Source organism: Microtus oregoni, unplaced genomic scaffold (assembly GCF_018167655.1).
Source record: "Microtus oregoni isolate MIOR12 unplaced genomic scaffold, Mior012 000134F_ref0000037, whole genome shotgun sequence".
Lineage (NCBI taxonomy): Eukaryota > Metazoa > Chordata > Mammalia > Rodentia > Cricetidae > Microtus > Microtus oregoni.
In genome coordinates this window covers 176,101-188,406 of record NW_024544778.1, presented here as the reverse complement: position 1 = coordinate 188,406, position 12,306 = coordinate 176,101, and the positions used below count along the sequence as shown (strand labels likewise).

Sequence of the window (12,306 nt, the reverse complement as noted above, 5' to 3'; positions counted from 1 at the left end):
AGGCCGATTGGCTGGAGGAGCCAGAGCTGCGCGGTGATTGGAGGAGCGAAGCCTGGCGGAAGCGGGGCAGGCTGGGGGGAGTTCCATGGACCATGGCGGCAGCGCCGCCGCTCCGGGACCGCTTGAGCTTCCTCCAGAGGGTGAGTGAAGTTCGCAGGGGCTGCTGACACCCGGCGCCCGGGGATCTCGCTAGGTTAGCGGGGACGGGCTGCCCAGCAGCTGCCGAGAACGAGCGAGCCTGCTCTGCCAGGAGGACTAGGAGGCCAAGGGCGGCGGGCGATCTCCGGCGGGGCCCGCTCGGCTTCCCAGGCTTCATTCCTGAGAATGATCCTGGAAACTCGCACATCTCTGGAGGACAGGAGGCATCTGGAAGGCCATAGCTACAGGGTGGGGAAGGCGGAGCCTGTTGTCAGTGTTATGCCCAGATCACGGAGTCCCCCAAAACCAACCAGGAGACCCGAGTCCTGTGTAAAAGCAAAGGGCCTTTATTCTTACACAAGTTTGCAAACTCAGTCTCTCCGTGTGTCCAACGTATTGTAGGGGTCGGAGAGCCCCGAGCTCAGTTAGAGCTGGGTTTTTATAGTAGCAGAGGTGGGGTTGAGGGGTTTATAAGGTTCAGGACCCCTGATTGGCTGACATTTGTCTAGGGGTGTCCTGGTGAAAAGCGGTGGGTGTGTGCTGGCGGGTGACCCTATCCACAACAGGTTGGAACGTTAGGAATTCTCTGGACGGTCTGTTCCTGGGTAGTCTCAGTTTGTGGTCTTTGTCGGAACCAGGTGTTGATTGCCTTAGGGTAAACCACCGAAACTCAGGCCTCTGTTTAGCTTGTCAAGACTGGGCCCTATGGTCAGCTGTTGAATGAAACAATCTGACTGCCCTAAGCTTCCTGACTGGAGCTTGAGGATACTGAGTGGCCCCGGGGATCCTTCTTAGGCGGCTAAGAAGCCATGCTGCAGAAGTCAGGTCTTTTATGTAGGGGCTAGGGCAGGTTCTTATGTACTGAACTCTGCAGAGCGCCTCCTCCATCCCTGTGGACAGAGAGCTTGGTGAGGTTGTGTGGGGCCCTAGCAGTGTCTGTCTGAAATATTCCCAAACCCCACCCTCTTGCCCAGATACTGAGTTATGAGAAACACATGTTTACAGATTTCAACCAAATAAATATTATACACTTGCCAGCAGGCCAACACGGCCGTGTTACTGCATGACTATATAGAATTTAAGTTAGCCATTCTTGAGGAGCCACGAAACCCATCAGGCTGAGCAGTTCTAACTCGTTGGGTCTGGTACTGTGCCCATCCAGTACATGGAAAGCCCTGAGGTTCTTGCTGCTGCTGGTTGATAAATGGGTGTATTTAAAATATCCTTCCATTTAGGACTGTAAGAGGCTGGGGCTAAACCTCATCTTGATCTTAAGAGAGCCTGTATTGATTTCCCTCTTTCCTGGGGTCACTCATCCCTGCCAGAGCCTGGCTAAAGCTGTACTAGGGTGATTCTGGTCCCTCGTAGGCAGTCTCCTGGGCATTTTTAGCGCCAGTAAGCTTGAGACTTGCTTGCGTGTCATTTGGTGGCTGGGACCTACCCTGTGTAAGGTGGCAGCTCCTCACGATCCTCATTCCTCTTCAGCTCCCCATTCTCTTGAAGGGGACCTCAGATGATGACACCCCATGTCCAGGCTACCTGTTTGAAGAGATTGCCAGTATCCTTCTGCACTGTTTGCGTTGGCAGGGGCAGGGGAGAGTAAACAGTGGCACCCTATCAACAGCGGGAAGTGTTACCGGGACAAGGGTGGGTTCTTCTGCTATCCCAGGAGCACCAAGTGCTCTTTCTCAGGATCCAGATGGTAATGATCTTCAGGCCGTGTGACCTAAACAGGGTCATGGTCACAGGAGGGAGGATTTGTCTCGCCTGGTGGGTGTCTGTCTGCTTCTTCCTTAACCCAGATGACTCTTAGAAATTTCCCACGAGTCCCTGGGCAGCAGCCAGTGCCTGCTAGAGTACCTTCTGAACCGCCTGGACAGTAGCTCTGGCCACGTGAAGCTCAAGGTGAGTCCCCGCGTAGTAGACAGCAGAACAGGGCTCAGCCACTGCCCAGCCAAGGCCAGCCCCAAGAATCTGTCCACTCTCCAGGTGCTGAAGATCTTGCTTTACCTGTGTGGTCATGGCTCTTCCTCCTTCCTGCTCATCCTCAGACGAAACTCTGCTCTCATCCAGGAAGCCACAGGCATGCAAAGACACAGGTGTGCCCAGGGCAAGCAGCCCTGGGTGGGGAGACATAAGCCTCGTGCTGGGCTTGGGGCTTGGGGTCGCCATTGGCCCAGGCTTACAAATGGAAATGTGTCTGGGCTGGAGGGGCCCACTAAGGGTCTCTGGGGAGTGGCTCCTAGCCCTGGAAGGATGACGCAGAACTGCCATGGACAGGGGCTGTGGCATGTGCAAGGGCCTGAGCCAGGGAAAGCTTGGGGGTGGCTTGGTGTGAGGGAAGAAAATCCGATTTTCCATAATGGAAACTTTTTAGCAGAGGAAATTTAGCTCGGGCCGCACCAGCCTAGGAGTCAGTGTATAGATCCTACCTGAAGGCCCTATAGAGACCTCAGGTCTACCATCCAGGCCCTGAGAAACCTCTGAAAGGTTCCTGCTGCAGGTAGGTGGGAGGGAATGGACCCAAGGAAGCAGTTCCTTCCAGTGTGTGTGGGTGTCGGCGTGGTCTCTGGCAGACAGAGTGACTGTTGTGGAGGTAGATGGTGGAGCTGCTGCTTCAAACATGTCAAGAGGCCATGTTTGAAGGTCCCGAGGAGGGTCTCAGGGTCACCCCGTCTGGGAAGGTTGTGTTTGGATTCTGTGGGTCGTAAGCAATGCCCAGGCTCAGCCTGTCCCGTCTGACTTTTGCCCTGCAGCTTTCTCGGGCCCCCCTGACCCTCTTCATGGGAACAGCTTGTACCAGAAGGTGCGGGCAGCTGCCCAGGTGAGCCCAGGACAGGACCAGAGCACAGAACACAGAGTGGAAGGATATCTGTGAGGGGCCTGCTGTGGTCCTGCCACACGCAATGAAGGGATGTCTGTGAGGGGCCCGCTGTGGCCCTGCCACACGGAGAGGAAGGATGTCTGTGAGGGGCCTGCTGTGGTCCTGCCACACAGAACTGGCTCTGCTCCTTGCCGGGCCACAGCCCCTGTGCCTGGTGGGGCAGCTCAGGACAGGTGTCTAAAGCGACAGAGCTGGTAGGGATGGGCCAAGTGGCAATCTCAGCTGGGACTCTGAGCGACCACTTCTTCATTTAGGACCTGGGTAGCACCTTGTTCTCAGACGCCGTGCCTCTGCTTCCTTCCCAGCCTCCCCAGGCCCTGCCTCCAGCAGGTATGCCGCTCTGGTGACCACCCCCAGCCACCATCGGGGGTGATCCCTCTTGGTACACGTGGGCTGGTCTGCATGGACGCCTACACTGATGCCAGTGTCCTCTTTTAGGCATGGGTGCCCAGGCCAGACCTAACAGTGCTCTCCAGGGCTTCGGCTACACAAAGACATGGGGCCGGACAGGTATGGCACAGGGCTCCTGGGTAGGGATGTGAAGGGACCAGAGTCAGACCTCACTGGTATCTCACGAGCATCTCCTAGCTACACCTGTGGACCCACCTCCCGGTGCACTCTCCTGTGCTTCCTCTGCCCAGCTGGGAGGAAGGCAAGGCAGGCTGGCCGGCTCTACTTGATGGACAAGGAGAAACTAGACTTAAGTCCAGCTGGCTGTGTCGGCCTTTTCTGCTGCTTGAGGGGCAAGGGTCCAGGCTGTGACAGGGACCTAGAGGGTCACCTGTGCAGGCTGTAACAGTGTTGTGTATGTGGGTACCTGTGCCATCAGACACTGGAAGTTTATTTGTCGAAGGTCTATAGAGTAGCACGTAACGGAGCAAGTAACCTCAGCTGTCCTTGGGGCAGAATGCGAGGCCGTGTCCAGCTGTGTCCAGCTGTGTGTTGTAGCTGTTACAGATGGGCCTTTGTGCATCTCCGGGGCCTCTGACTGATGCTTTCACTTGTCCCTTCTTCAAAAGCGAGGATGGGCCCCCAACACTTGAGTGAAGGGCCTGGGACATTTTCAGTTCCTGCAGCTCCCCTAGAACACCCTTCACCGTGGCTGCTGTAGACTAAGTGTCCAGACCACGATGCCCAGTATCTATGGTAGCAGCTCTGGTACCCGCAGCACATGCCTTTACCTCCCTGGATCCGAGCAGGCAGTCGCCCTGGCCTCATCCTGGAGAGCCTGACTGGAGGTAGGGAAGGTGGGCCAGGGTGCGAGCACCCTCTCCTGCTGATGCCAGCTTGCTGTCTGCAGGCTCTGCGGGTGAAAGCTTCCTCTCCACGATCCAGAGGGCTGCAGAGGTAGTGGCTAATGCTGTGCGCTCTGGGCCTGAGAATCCCAGCACCCAGGGGCCCTTGCCACGCGGTGACACCTACCAGCCTGCAGTGACACCTTCAACTGGCCACACACATCCCAGCGCTGGGAATCTAATCCTTGGGGCCAAAGGTATGGAGGCAAGGGTTGCCTCTCTGTGGATCTGGGTCCTTCCTTTTTGTCAGGTGTTAGGGCAGAGAGTGAGACACTTTACAGGTGTGGAGATGAATGTTAACGCTGCCCTGACTGCAGGAGCCCCAGGCTTCCTACCCAGCAGGAAACACCCACCCATTTTTGTGCCTGGAGTTTCTGGAGTTGCCCTGTAAGCTTAGGCCACAGCCCCTTGTCTCCTAGGCCAGAGCCTGAAGGAGGCGTCATGAGGCCTGTGGAAAGCCCTGGGGTCTTGTCTACCATTCTGTCTTTCAGCTGTGAGACACCAGCCTGGGCAGGCTGGAGGAGGCTGGGACGAATTGGACAGTGGTCCCAGTTCCCAGAATTCCTCCTACACCAGCAACCCGAGCAGGGCCTCGGACTCAGGCAGTCGGTCTGGCAGCGACAGCCACTCTGGGGCCAGCCGCGAGCCAAGCGACCTGACCGAAAGGTGTGTGGGATACGTGGCCACCTGTCTCAGGGTTTCTATGGCTGTGAAGAGACACTGTGACCGTGGCGACTCTTATAAGGAAAACATTTAATTGGGGTGGCTCACTTACCGGTCAGAGTTTCAGTCCATTGTCATCGTGGTGGGACACGTGACAGCATGCAGGCAGATGTGGTGCTGGAGAAGTAGCTGAGAGTCCTCCATCTTGCAGGCAACAGGAAGTGGTCTGAAACACTGGGCAGTATCTTGAGCATATGAGAACTCAAAGCCACACTGACATATTTCCTGTGACAAGGCCACACCCACTCCAACCAGGCCACACCTCCTAATGTTTCCACTTCCTTTGGGGGCCATTTTCTTTCAAACCACCCCACCGCCTCTCCCAGAGGGGCTGCCAGCAGGTTCCTTGACCCCCAGTGTGGGAGCTTAGGGGCTGTTGTCCCACCCGTTTACCTGAGACCTTGATATCCTGACTTGGCCATGTCATTTTGCTCTGTCCAGGGCTGAGGCCATGGCCCAAAATGACTGCCAGCAAGAGCTGAGCCTAGTGAGAGCCGTGACACAAGGATCACGTGTCTTCCTGAGCCGTGAGGAGACCCAGCGCTTTATCAAAGAGTGAGCTGCCCGCCTGCGCCTGGCCCCTGAGGGGTGGGGGAGCTGGCTATGACTGTCCCCATCCCTGTGCAGGTGTGGGCTGCTCAACTGTGAGGCTGTGCTGGAGCTGCTCCTCCGCCAGCTGGTCGGGACCAGTGAGTGCGAACAGATGGTGAGGACCAGCCTGAGGGAGCAGGGGATGGGAGGATGGTGAGGATGCTGTGGAGGATGGTGGGGAAGATGGTGGGGAGGATGCTGTGGAAGATGGTGGGGATGCTGTGGGGGATGGTGGGGAGGATGCTGTGGAAGATGTGGAGGATGGTGGGGAGGATGCTGTGGACGATGTGGAGGATGGTGGGGATGCTGTGGAGGATGGTGGGGATGCTGTGGAGGATGGTGGGGAGGATGCTGTGGAAGATGTGGAGGATGGTGGGGATGCTGTGGAGGATGGTGGGGATGCTGTGGAGGATGGTGGAGATGCTGTGGAGGATGGTAGGGATGCTGGGCCCCAGGCATCCTCTGTGTAGAGCCATGGAGAGTTGACTTGGCCACACCTCCACCCCGCTTCCTACCCACAGAGGGCGCTGTGCGCCATTGCCTCCTTTGGGGGAGCTGACCTCCTGCCTCAGGAGCAAGTCCTTCTCCTCTGCCGGCAACAGCTGCAGGAACTTGGTGCAGGCAGCCCTGGACCTGTGACGAACAAAGCTACTAAGGTGGGCAGTGGACCCTGGGAACAGCAGAGTCTCTCTCAGCACCCACTGCCCTGGCAGTGGTTCCTTAGCTGGCCGCGATCAGTGTTTGGTGGGCGCATTCCTACAGCCCTGCTCAGTGTGTGGTGCCCGCCTACCCTGGGCTCTGGCACTGTGGGTGCCTTGGGCTCTTCCCCCGCCTGTCGGACACACGGTCCACCTTCTCCAGAAAGTCTCCCTCGGCTGCAGCTCTCCGTTCTTTCACAAACCAGGGTCTTGGCCATGTCCCTGGGAGTCTCCCTCATGCCCTTCCTGGCTATTTGGTTGCATCCCTAGCCGCTTCTGTTTTACCTTTCTAGACAGGGCCTCACAGTGTAGCCCTGGATGTCCTGGAACTCTCTTTGCAGACCTTGCTGGCCTCAAACTCCCAGAGTTGCCCCTGCCTCTGCCTTCTGAGTGCTGGGATTAAAGGCGTGTGCCACCTAGATGGGGTCTACTGTTTTCTCTGTCGTTGTTAAACTGCAGTGTCCCAGACACTTAGTCCAGGTTGGCTATGCCGTTAGCACCTGTTAACTCCCTTTTGGTCACGCCACCAAGTAAACCTGGGGTGACATCACAGGAACACACGTCCAGAGTGACCAGATACGTTGGGTCTCCTCGGGACCTTCAGTTCCCGTGATGTCTGGAGGGCTCTGAGGCTGGGACTGCCCGTGCGTCTGTTCAGTGGGATCTGTTTCATGTGTCCCGTTCCAGCAGCACACGGCTGGGTGTCTGCCTCGGCCTCACTGTTCCCAGCACTAAACAGGAACCCCCTCCTTCCTGTTTTCCTCTAGATCCTGAGACACTTTGAAGCCTCTTGCAGACAGCAGCTCCCTGCCCTAAGGCCCTGTGCCCAGCCCAGTTCTGCAGCTACCCTCATGGGCCCAGCGGATCTGCTGACCAGCCCTGTGCCTCCTCCTGGGAGCCAGGTCTTCCTCCAGCCTCTAAGCTCTACCACAGTTGAGCCCAGGAACCCTGTGCCTGCTCCTTCTCCAGACACCTTTCCTCCCGCTCTGGAGGATGCCAGTGCGGTCGAAACCCAGTCAGTATGTTCTAGTGAACAGGGGCCAGGATGTGAGCAGGACCTGGAGAGCACAGATACCCCAGAGGGAAACTCCAGTACGTGCCTGTGGAGCCCCAACTCTTTGTTTGAGGGGATGGAGCTGGTGGCCTGTCCCCGCCTGCCCTGCCCCGGCTTGCAGGATCTCCAGCCGGGTCCACAGAAGGCGACCACGGAGCCATCCGCTTTCTCGTTTCTAAACATGTGACTCTCTGGGCCCTGCCGTTCAGAGTTCCCTGGTCCTCATATTGAGGACTGAGAGGACCTCATGGCCTCGTGTCCACCACAGAGTGGTCCTCTCGCCCCCTCTGGCCCTTCTCTTTCACCTGGAAGCTGTGGTAAAGCAGTCTCTGAGCCAGCCGAGCCCCGTGGGGCCATCCAGTGGTCAGAAGTCACTGAAGAAGACATGGGCCCTCAGTGCTGACCAGCCAAGATGGAAGTGTGGGAAAGAGGGTCATGGTGCCTCAGAGGGTGTCTAGATCCCCGTGGCTTCTTGGGAAGTTGACTCTGGCCATGCTCCTGGGATTGGCCTCCCTTCTCCTCCTGGCAAGAGGTCTGCCATGGCTGGAGCCACCTCAGAAATTTCCTTCTTCATGTGGTACAGCTCCAGGCCAGGGCTTCCTCAGGGCTGTTGGCCACAGTGCCTCGGCCCCATGCTGCTCTGACTCCAGAAGGCTAAACACAGAGGCGGACCCTTCCCTCGCCCCTCCCCACTACCTCAGTCCCTGTCCAGATGGTCCCTTTGCTAGGTGCTGGCAGTGGCTGTGTGGACCTGAGTTCCTATGGTAGCAACTGGCAGGTAGCAGGGCTGAGGTGCTGACCTGGGTGCCCTGGGCAAGCCCTGCCTGCCTGCCCCTCAGAAGTGAGCACTTGTCAGGGTTGGAAACATTGACTCTGTTCTGACCTCGGATCCTCCTGCAGGGAGGTCACAGCAGCTGGGAGCCACAGCCTTCAGGGTAGGGCACTGGGGGCTTGTGCCTGTGATCCAAAGGTCTGGTTCTCAGCTTCCTTAGCCAAGTGCCCTGCGGTATGTCCAGTGTCGGGTCCCTGTTGGACCCTGCTCTGGATGCTCAGCTTGTCACAGTTATCTGCAGACCCTGGGAGAGTCCAGTGAACCTTCCTGTCCATCTCAGAAGCGGCTGTGAGGCGGCGGCGTGCACTTTCCCAATAAACACCAATGTTTACACGGACCGCTCTGGCTGGTGGTTACTAATAAGGGGCGCACTTCAGGGACTCCTTTTCCTGAGTGAGACGGATGTTTTCTCCTTAAGTGTTTGGTATTGCTTTGTGCTCACCCTCAAGGGGCAACAGGATGTCGTGAATGGAAGCTGTGGGTACCCCACTTCAGGATGAGCTATGAACGTGAGGTGTTGTCCCAAACCCCACCAGAGTCTCAGACACAAGTGCTGTTCCCCTGAGCTGTAGTCCTAGCTTCATGTTTTTTTTTTAAATATTTATTATGTATACAATATTCTGTCTGTGTGTATGTCTGCAGGCCAGAAGAGGGCACCAGACCTTATTACAGATGGTTGTGAGCCACCATGTGGTTGCTGGGAATTGAACTCAGGACCTTTGGAAGAGCAGGCAATGCTCTTAACCACTGAGCCATCTCTCCAGCCCCCCTAGCTTCATGTTTATGTAGTGAACAGACACCAGAGTTTACAGGAAAAACTTCATGGGTATTGGTGTTTTCCTGTGGGTGTGTTCACGTGAGCAAGTCAGATCCACTAGAACTGGAGTTACGGACAGTTGTGAGCCGTCATGGTGTTGGGAACCAAACCCAGGTCTTCTTAACCTCTAAGCCATCTCTCCAGCCCCAGAATATTACTTCTACAGTGTGGCTTTTTCTGGGAGTCTTTCTGTTAACCCTGGATACAGAAACATTTCCACACAGGTTCAGGTGGTGAATCAGGGTTCCATCGGGGTTGCAAGAGCAGAGGAAGGCTCATGGGAACTGCTGGAGTGTTTTTTCTAGTAACTGCTGATGACAGGTGGGGGGAGGTGCTTGCGGTCCTTCCCCTCCTGTGAGAAATGGTAACGGATACGGTAAGGGTCTCCTGTGGCTGATTGGTTCACCACAGCTATGCTCGCCAAGACTGGCAACAGGTCTTAAACAAGATGTTAGATCTACACAAATAGGGTCAACAACAGCGTCCACATCCTGGAGGTGGAGCCTGGGGTGTTAGGTGCCCGCACGGTCTGTCACACTCCTAGTCAGGTGGCTCTCTGCAGCTGCAGGAGTTCAGCGATGAGGTAGTGCCCTCCAGTAGTGGGGCTGGAGCTGTCAATGTATAAAAAAAGACTTAAAACGCCTTGGTCCACCCCTCAGACTTAAAGTGAGCCTTAGCCTAAGTATCAGACACGCTCTGTAGTGGTACACCCCTTTAGTTCCAGCCCTCAGGAGGCAGAGAGACCACTCTCTGTGGATCTGAAGTCAGCCTGCTCTCCAGAGGGAGTTCTAGGGCGGTCAGATGTCTCACGTAGACCAACGCGAAAACTTGTCAAGAACACGGGTCACTATAATGCCAGGCTGGTAAAGGTGCTTGCCCTGCACACAGCCTGGCACCTGCGTGCTGGAAGAGGAAAACGAGGGTCATCCTTTGAGCTATGCTGACTGTTCTTGTTTGTCAGCTTTTCTGGAATGAGGTACAATCCAGAATAGTGGAGGTTTTCTCCCGAACCTGCGGGAGATTTTCTGCTAGTTTGAAGTGGTTGAGTCCACTTCTAGTCCAGACCTCTGAGGTGGGAAGACAGAGACGCCTTTAATTCTGATCTTTTGTTGTTGTTTTGGTTGTTTGTTTTTCTAAACAGGGTTTCTCTGTATAACAGACCTGGCTGTCCTGGAACTCACTCTATAAAGCAGGCTGTCTGGAACTCACAGAGATCTTCCTGCCTCTGCCTCCCGAGTGCTGGGATTAAAGGCATACGCCACCACCACCCTGCCACTCAGCATGATCCTGATCTTGAAATGGGAAGACACAGGCCTTCTTTCTGCTGGACGTCTACAGAGGATGTAGAAGAAAGCTTTCTCTCTCTGCCTGCTTGCCTTGCCAGCACATCCATTCCCTCAGATTGGAGTCCACTTCTTCAGGATCCCAGCATCTACAGAAGAGCAGCTGGGACACCAGCCTCGTGGGACTGAGCAACTGCTAGATTCTTGGGCTTTCCCTTCCCAGCCAGCCATTGTTGGACTAGCAGCCTGTAAATTATTCCAATAAATTACGCGTGTGTGTGTGTGTGTGTGTGTGTGTGTGTGTAGAGAGAGAGAGAGAGAAAGAGAAAGATTAATTTGTTCTGTGAATTCCGTGGCCCCAGAGAACCTAGACTGACACCCACACCTCTACATGGATCCCATGGTGTGAACTAGAAAACCACCCAGATCACAGTGTATAGAAGATCTGGACAGACGTATGCAGGAATGTGTTGGAAGCATGGCAGGTAAGGGCACACATAGATCATCACCATCTAAGCAGGTAGCTCAGCTAAGCCACGTGACTTACAACCGCTCGCCTGTTAATGGACTAAAAGAACAGGATCTTAACCTCCAAGAGCTGAGGGGCACACACCAGCTGGAGCTCATGTGACACCGGCCATGCGGGGTCTGGAAAACAACTCGGCAGCTTCTCAAATAGCACTGATTCCTGTCCTAGGAATTTGCGCAGACAAGTGAAAAGCTATATTTATACAAAAGTCGGTCAGTGTCCTCACCCGCTTCCATCATATTTACTCAAACATGGATGAAACCCTGGGTCATTCTAGAGATAAGAAAGGTAACGTCATCACGGGCTGGAATATTGGGGACAGCGGCAACAGCATGCGCCCCAGAGCTTTCCAGTGGGGTGACAGGAAAACACTATGTGCTGGAAGTGGGGCGTGAGACAAAGTCTCCACAGGGCTGTGCATGGAGGAAGAAGAGTGACTACGTCTGAGCGGATGGGATGGTTACCGCAACAAAAGGATGCGAATGTTAATATGTAGAAATCAAAGCTTTCTGTTAACAAAGAAGCCACCAATGTTTAAAAAAAGCATACACTGTTCCTGCATAGGACCCAGGGTTTGGTTCCCAGCAGAGACATACATGCAGGTAAAACACATACACTTTTTTTTTTTTTTTTTTGAGACAGGGTATCTCTGTAGCTTTGGAGCCTGTCCTAAAACTCGCTCTGTAGCTCATGCTACCCCCAAACTCAGACTTTGTCTCTGTCTCCCGAGTGCTAGGATTAAAGGCATTCGCTGCTACCACCTCCTGGCTACATAATAAATCTTAAAAGGAGTTGGAGGAAGAAGAAAGAACGCAAAGGCCAGGTGTGGTGGCACTTTGCCTGTAATTCCAGACTTGGGAGATGTTCAGCATCATTCTCAGCAACGTGGTGAGTTTGAAGCCATGCTGAGCTACATGAGACCCTTTTTCTTTTTTTTTTTTTTTTTTGGTTTTTCGAGACAGGGTTTCTCTGTGGTTTTGGAGCCTGTCCTGGAACTAGCTTTTGTAGACCAGGCTGGTCTCGAACTCACAGAGATCCACCTGCCTCTGCCTCCCAAGTGCTGGGATTAAAGGCGTGCGCCACCACCGCCCGGCTGCGAGACCCTTTTTCTTTCTTCTTTCTCCTTCCTTCCTTCCTTCCTTCCTTCCTTCCTTCCTTCCTTCCTTTTTGAAACAGGGTTTCTCTGTGTAATCCTGGTTGTCCTGGAACTCTCTCTGAGGACCGGGCTGGCCTCAAACTCAGAGATCCGCCTACCAAGTGCAGGAATTAAAGGCGTGTACTACTAACCCGCGACCTTTCTTAAAGCAAACTTGGCTGAGGCCAGCGGCAGAGCCCTACTTCAGCATGTGCAAGCCCCTGGGTCACCATCCCAAACACACACGCGCGCGCACACACAAATCAATAACTATATACGGATAATTTCTTTAAGCATTTGAATTTATAAACTTGTTATTTAACTAAC

General features: G+C 54.8%; 1 protein-coding gene across 3 annotated transcripts; it reads left to right on the top strand.

Annotated features, from left to right (window-relative positions):
* Positions 1-54: 54 nt before the first annotated feature.
* LOC121444657 (AP-4 complex accessory subunit Tepsin-like) lies at positions 55-8,546 on the top strand. 3 transcript variants are annotated; one of them, XM_041646557.1, is made up of 13 exons: positions 55-140; positions 1,624-1,696; positions 1,952-2,043; positions 2,128-2,221; positions 2,895-2,962; positions 3,277-3,352; positions 3,461-3,532; positions 4,323-4,514; positions 4,809-4,983; positions 5,482-5,595; positions 5,668-5,746; positions 6,153-6,287; positions 7,097-8,546. In XM_041646557.1, exons 1-13 carry the CDS (start codon positions 93-95, stop codon positions 7,568-7,570), a joined length of 1,692 nt encoding a protein of 563 aa, XP_041502491.1. In that variant the 5' UTR covers positions 55-92; the 3' UTR covers positions 7,571-8,546. The 3 variants fall into 3 exon arrangements, with proteins under 3 accessions (XP_041502491.1, XP_041502492.1, XP_041502494.1); XM_041646558.1 differs by lacking the exon at positions 55-140 and having other exon boundaries at positions 1,653-1,696; positions 2,128-2,237; XM_041646560.1 differs by lacking the exons at positions 55-140; positions 2,895-2,962 and having other exon boundaries at positions 1,653-1,696.
* The last annotated feature ends 3,760 nt before the right edge of the window (positions 8,547-12,306 follow it).

Excerpts from the sequence above, each read along its gene's own strand:
- LOC121444657 (XM_041646557.1), top strand. The coding sequence starts at position 93 with ATGGCGGCAGCGCCGCCGCTCCGGGACCGCTTGAGCTTCCTCCAGAGG. Across the intron at positions 141-1,623 it reads GCTTGAGCTTCCTCCAGAGG|CTCCCCATTCTCTTGAAGGG; the intron begins GTGAGTGAAGTT and ends ATTCCTCTTCAG. Across the intron at positions 5,596-5,667 it reads ACCCAGCGCTTTATCAAAGA|GTGTGGGCTGCTCAACTGTG; the intron begins GTGAGCTGCCCG and ends ATCCCTGTGCAG.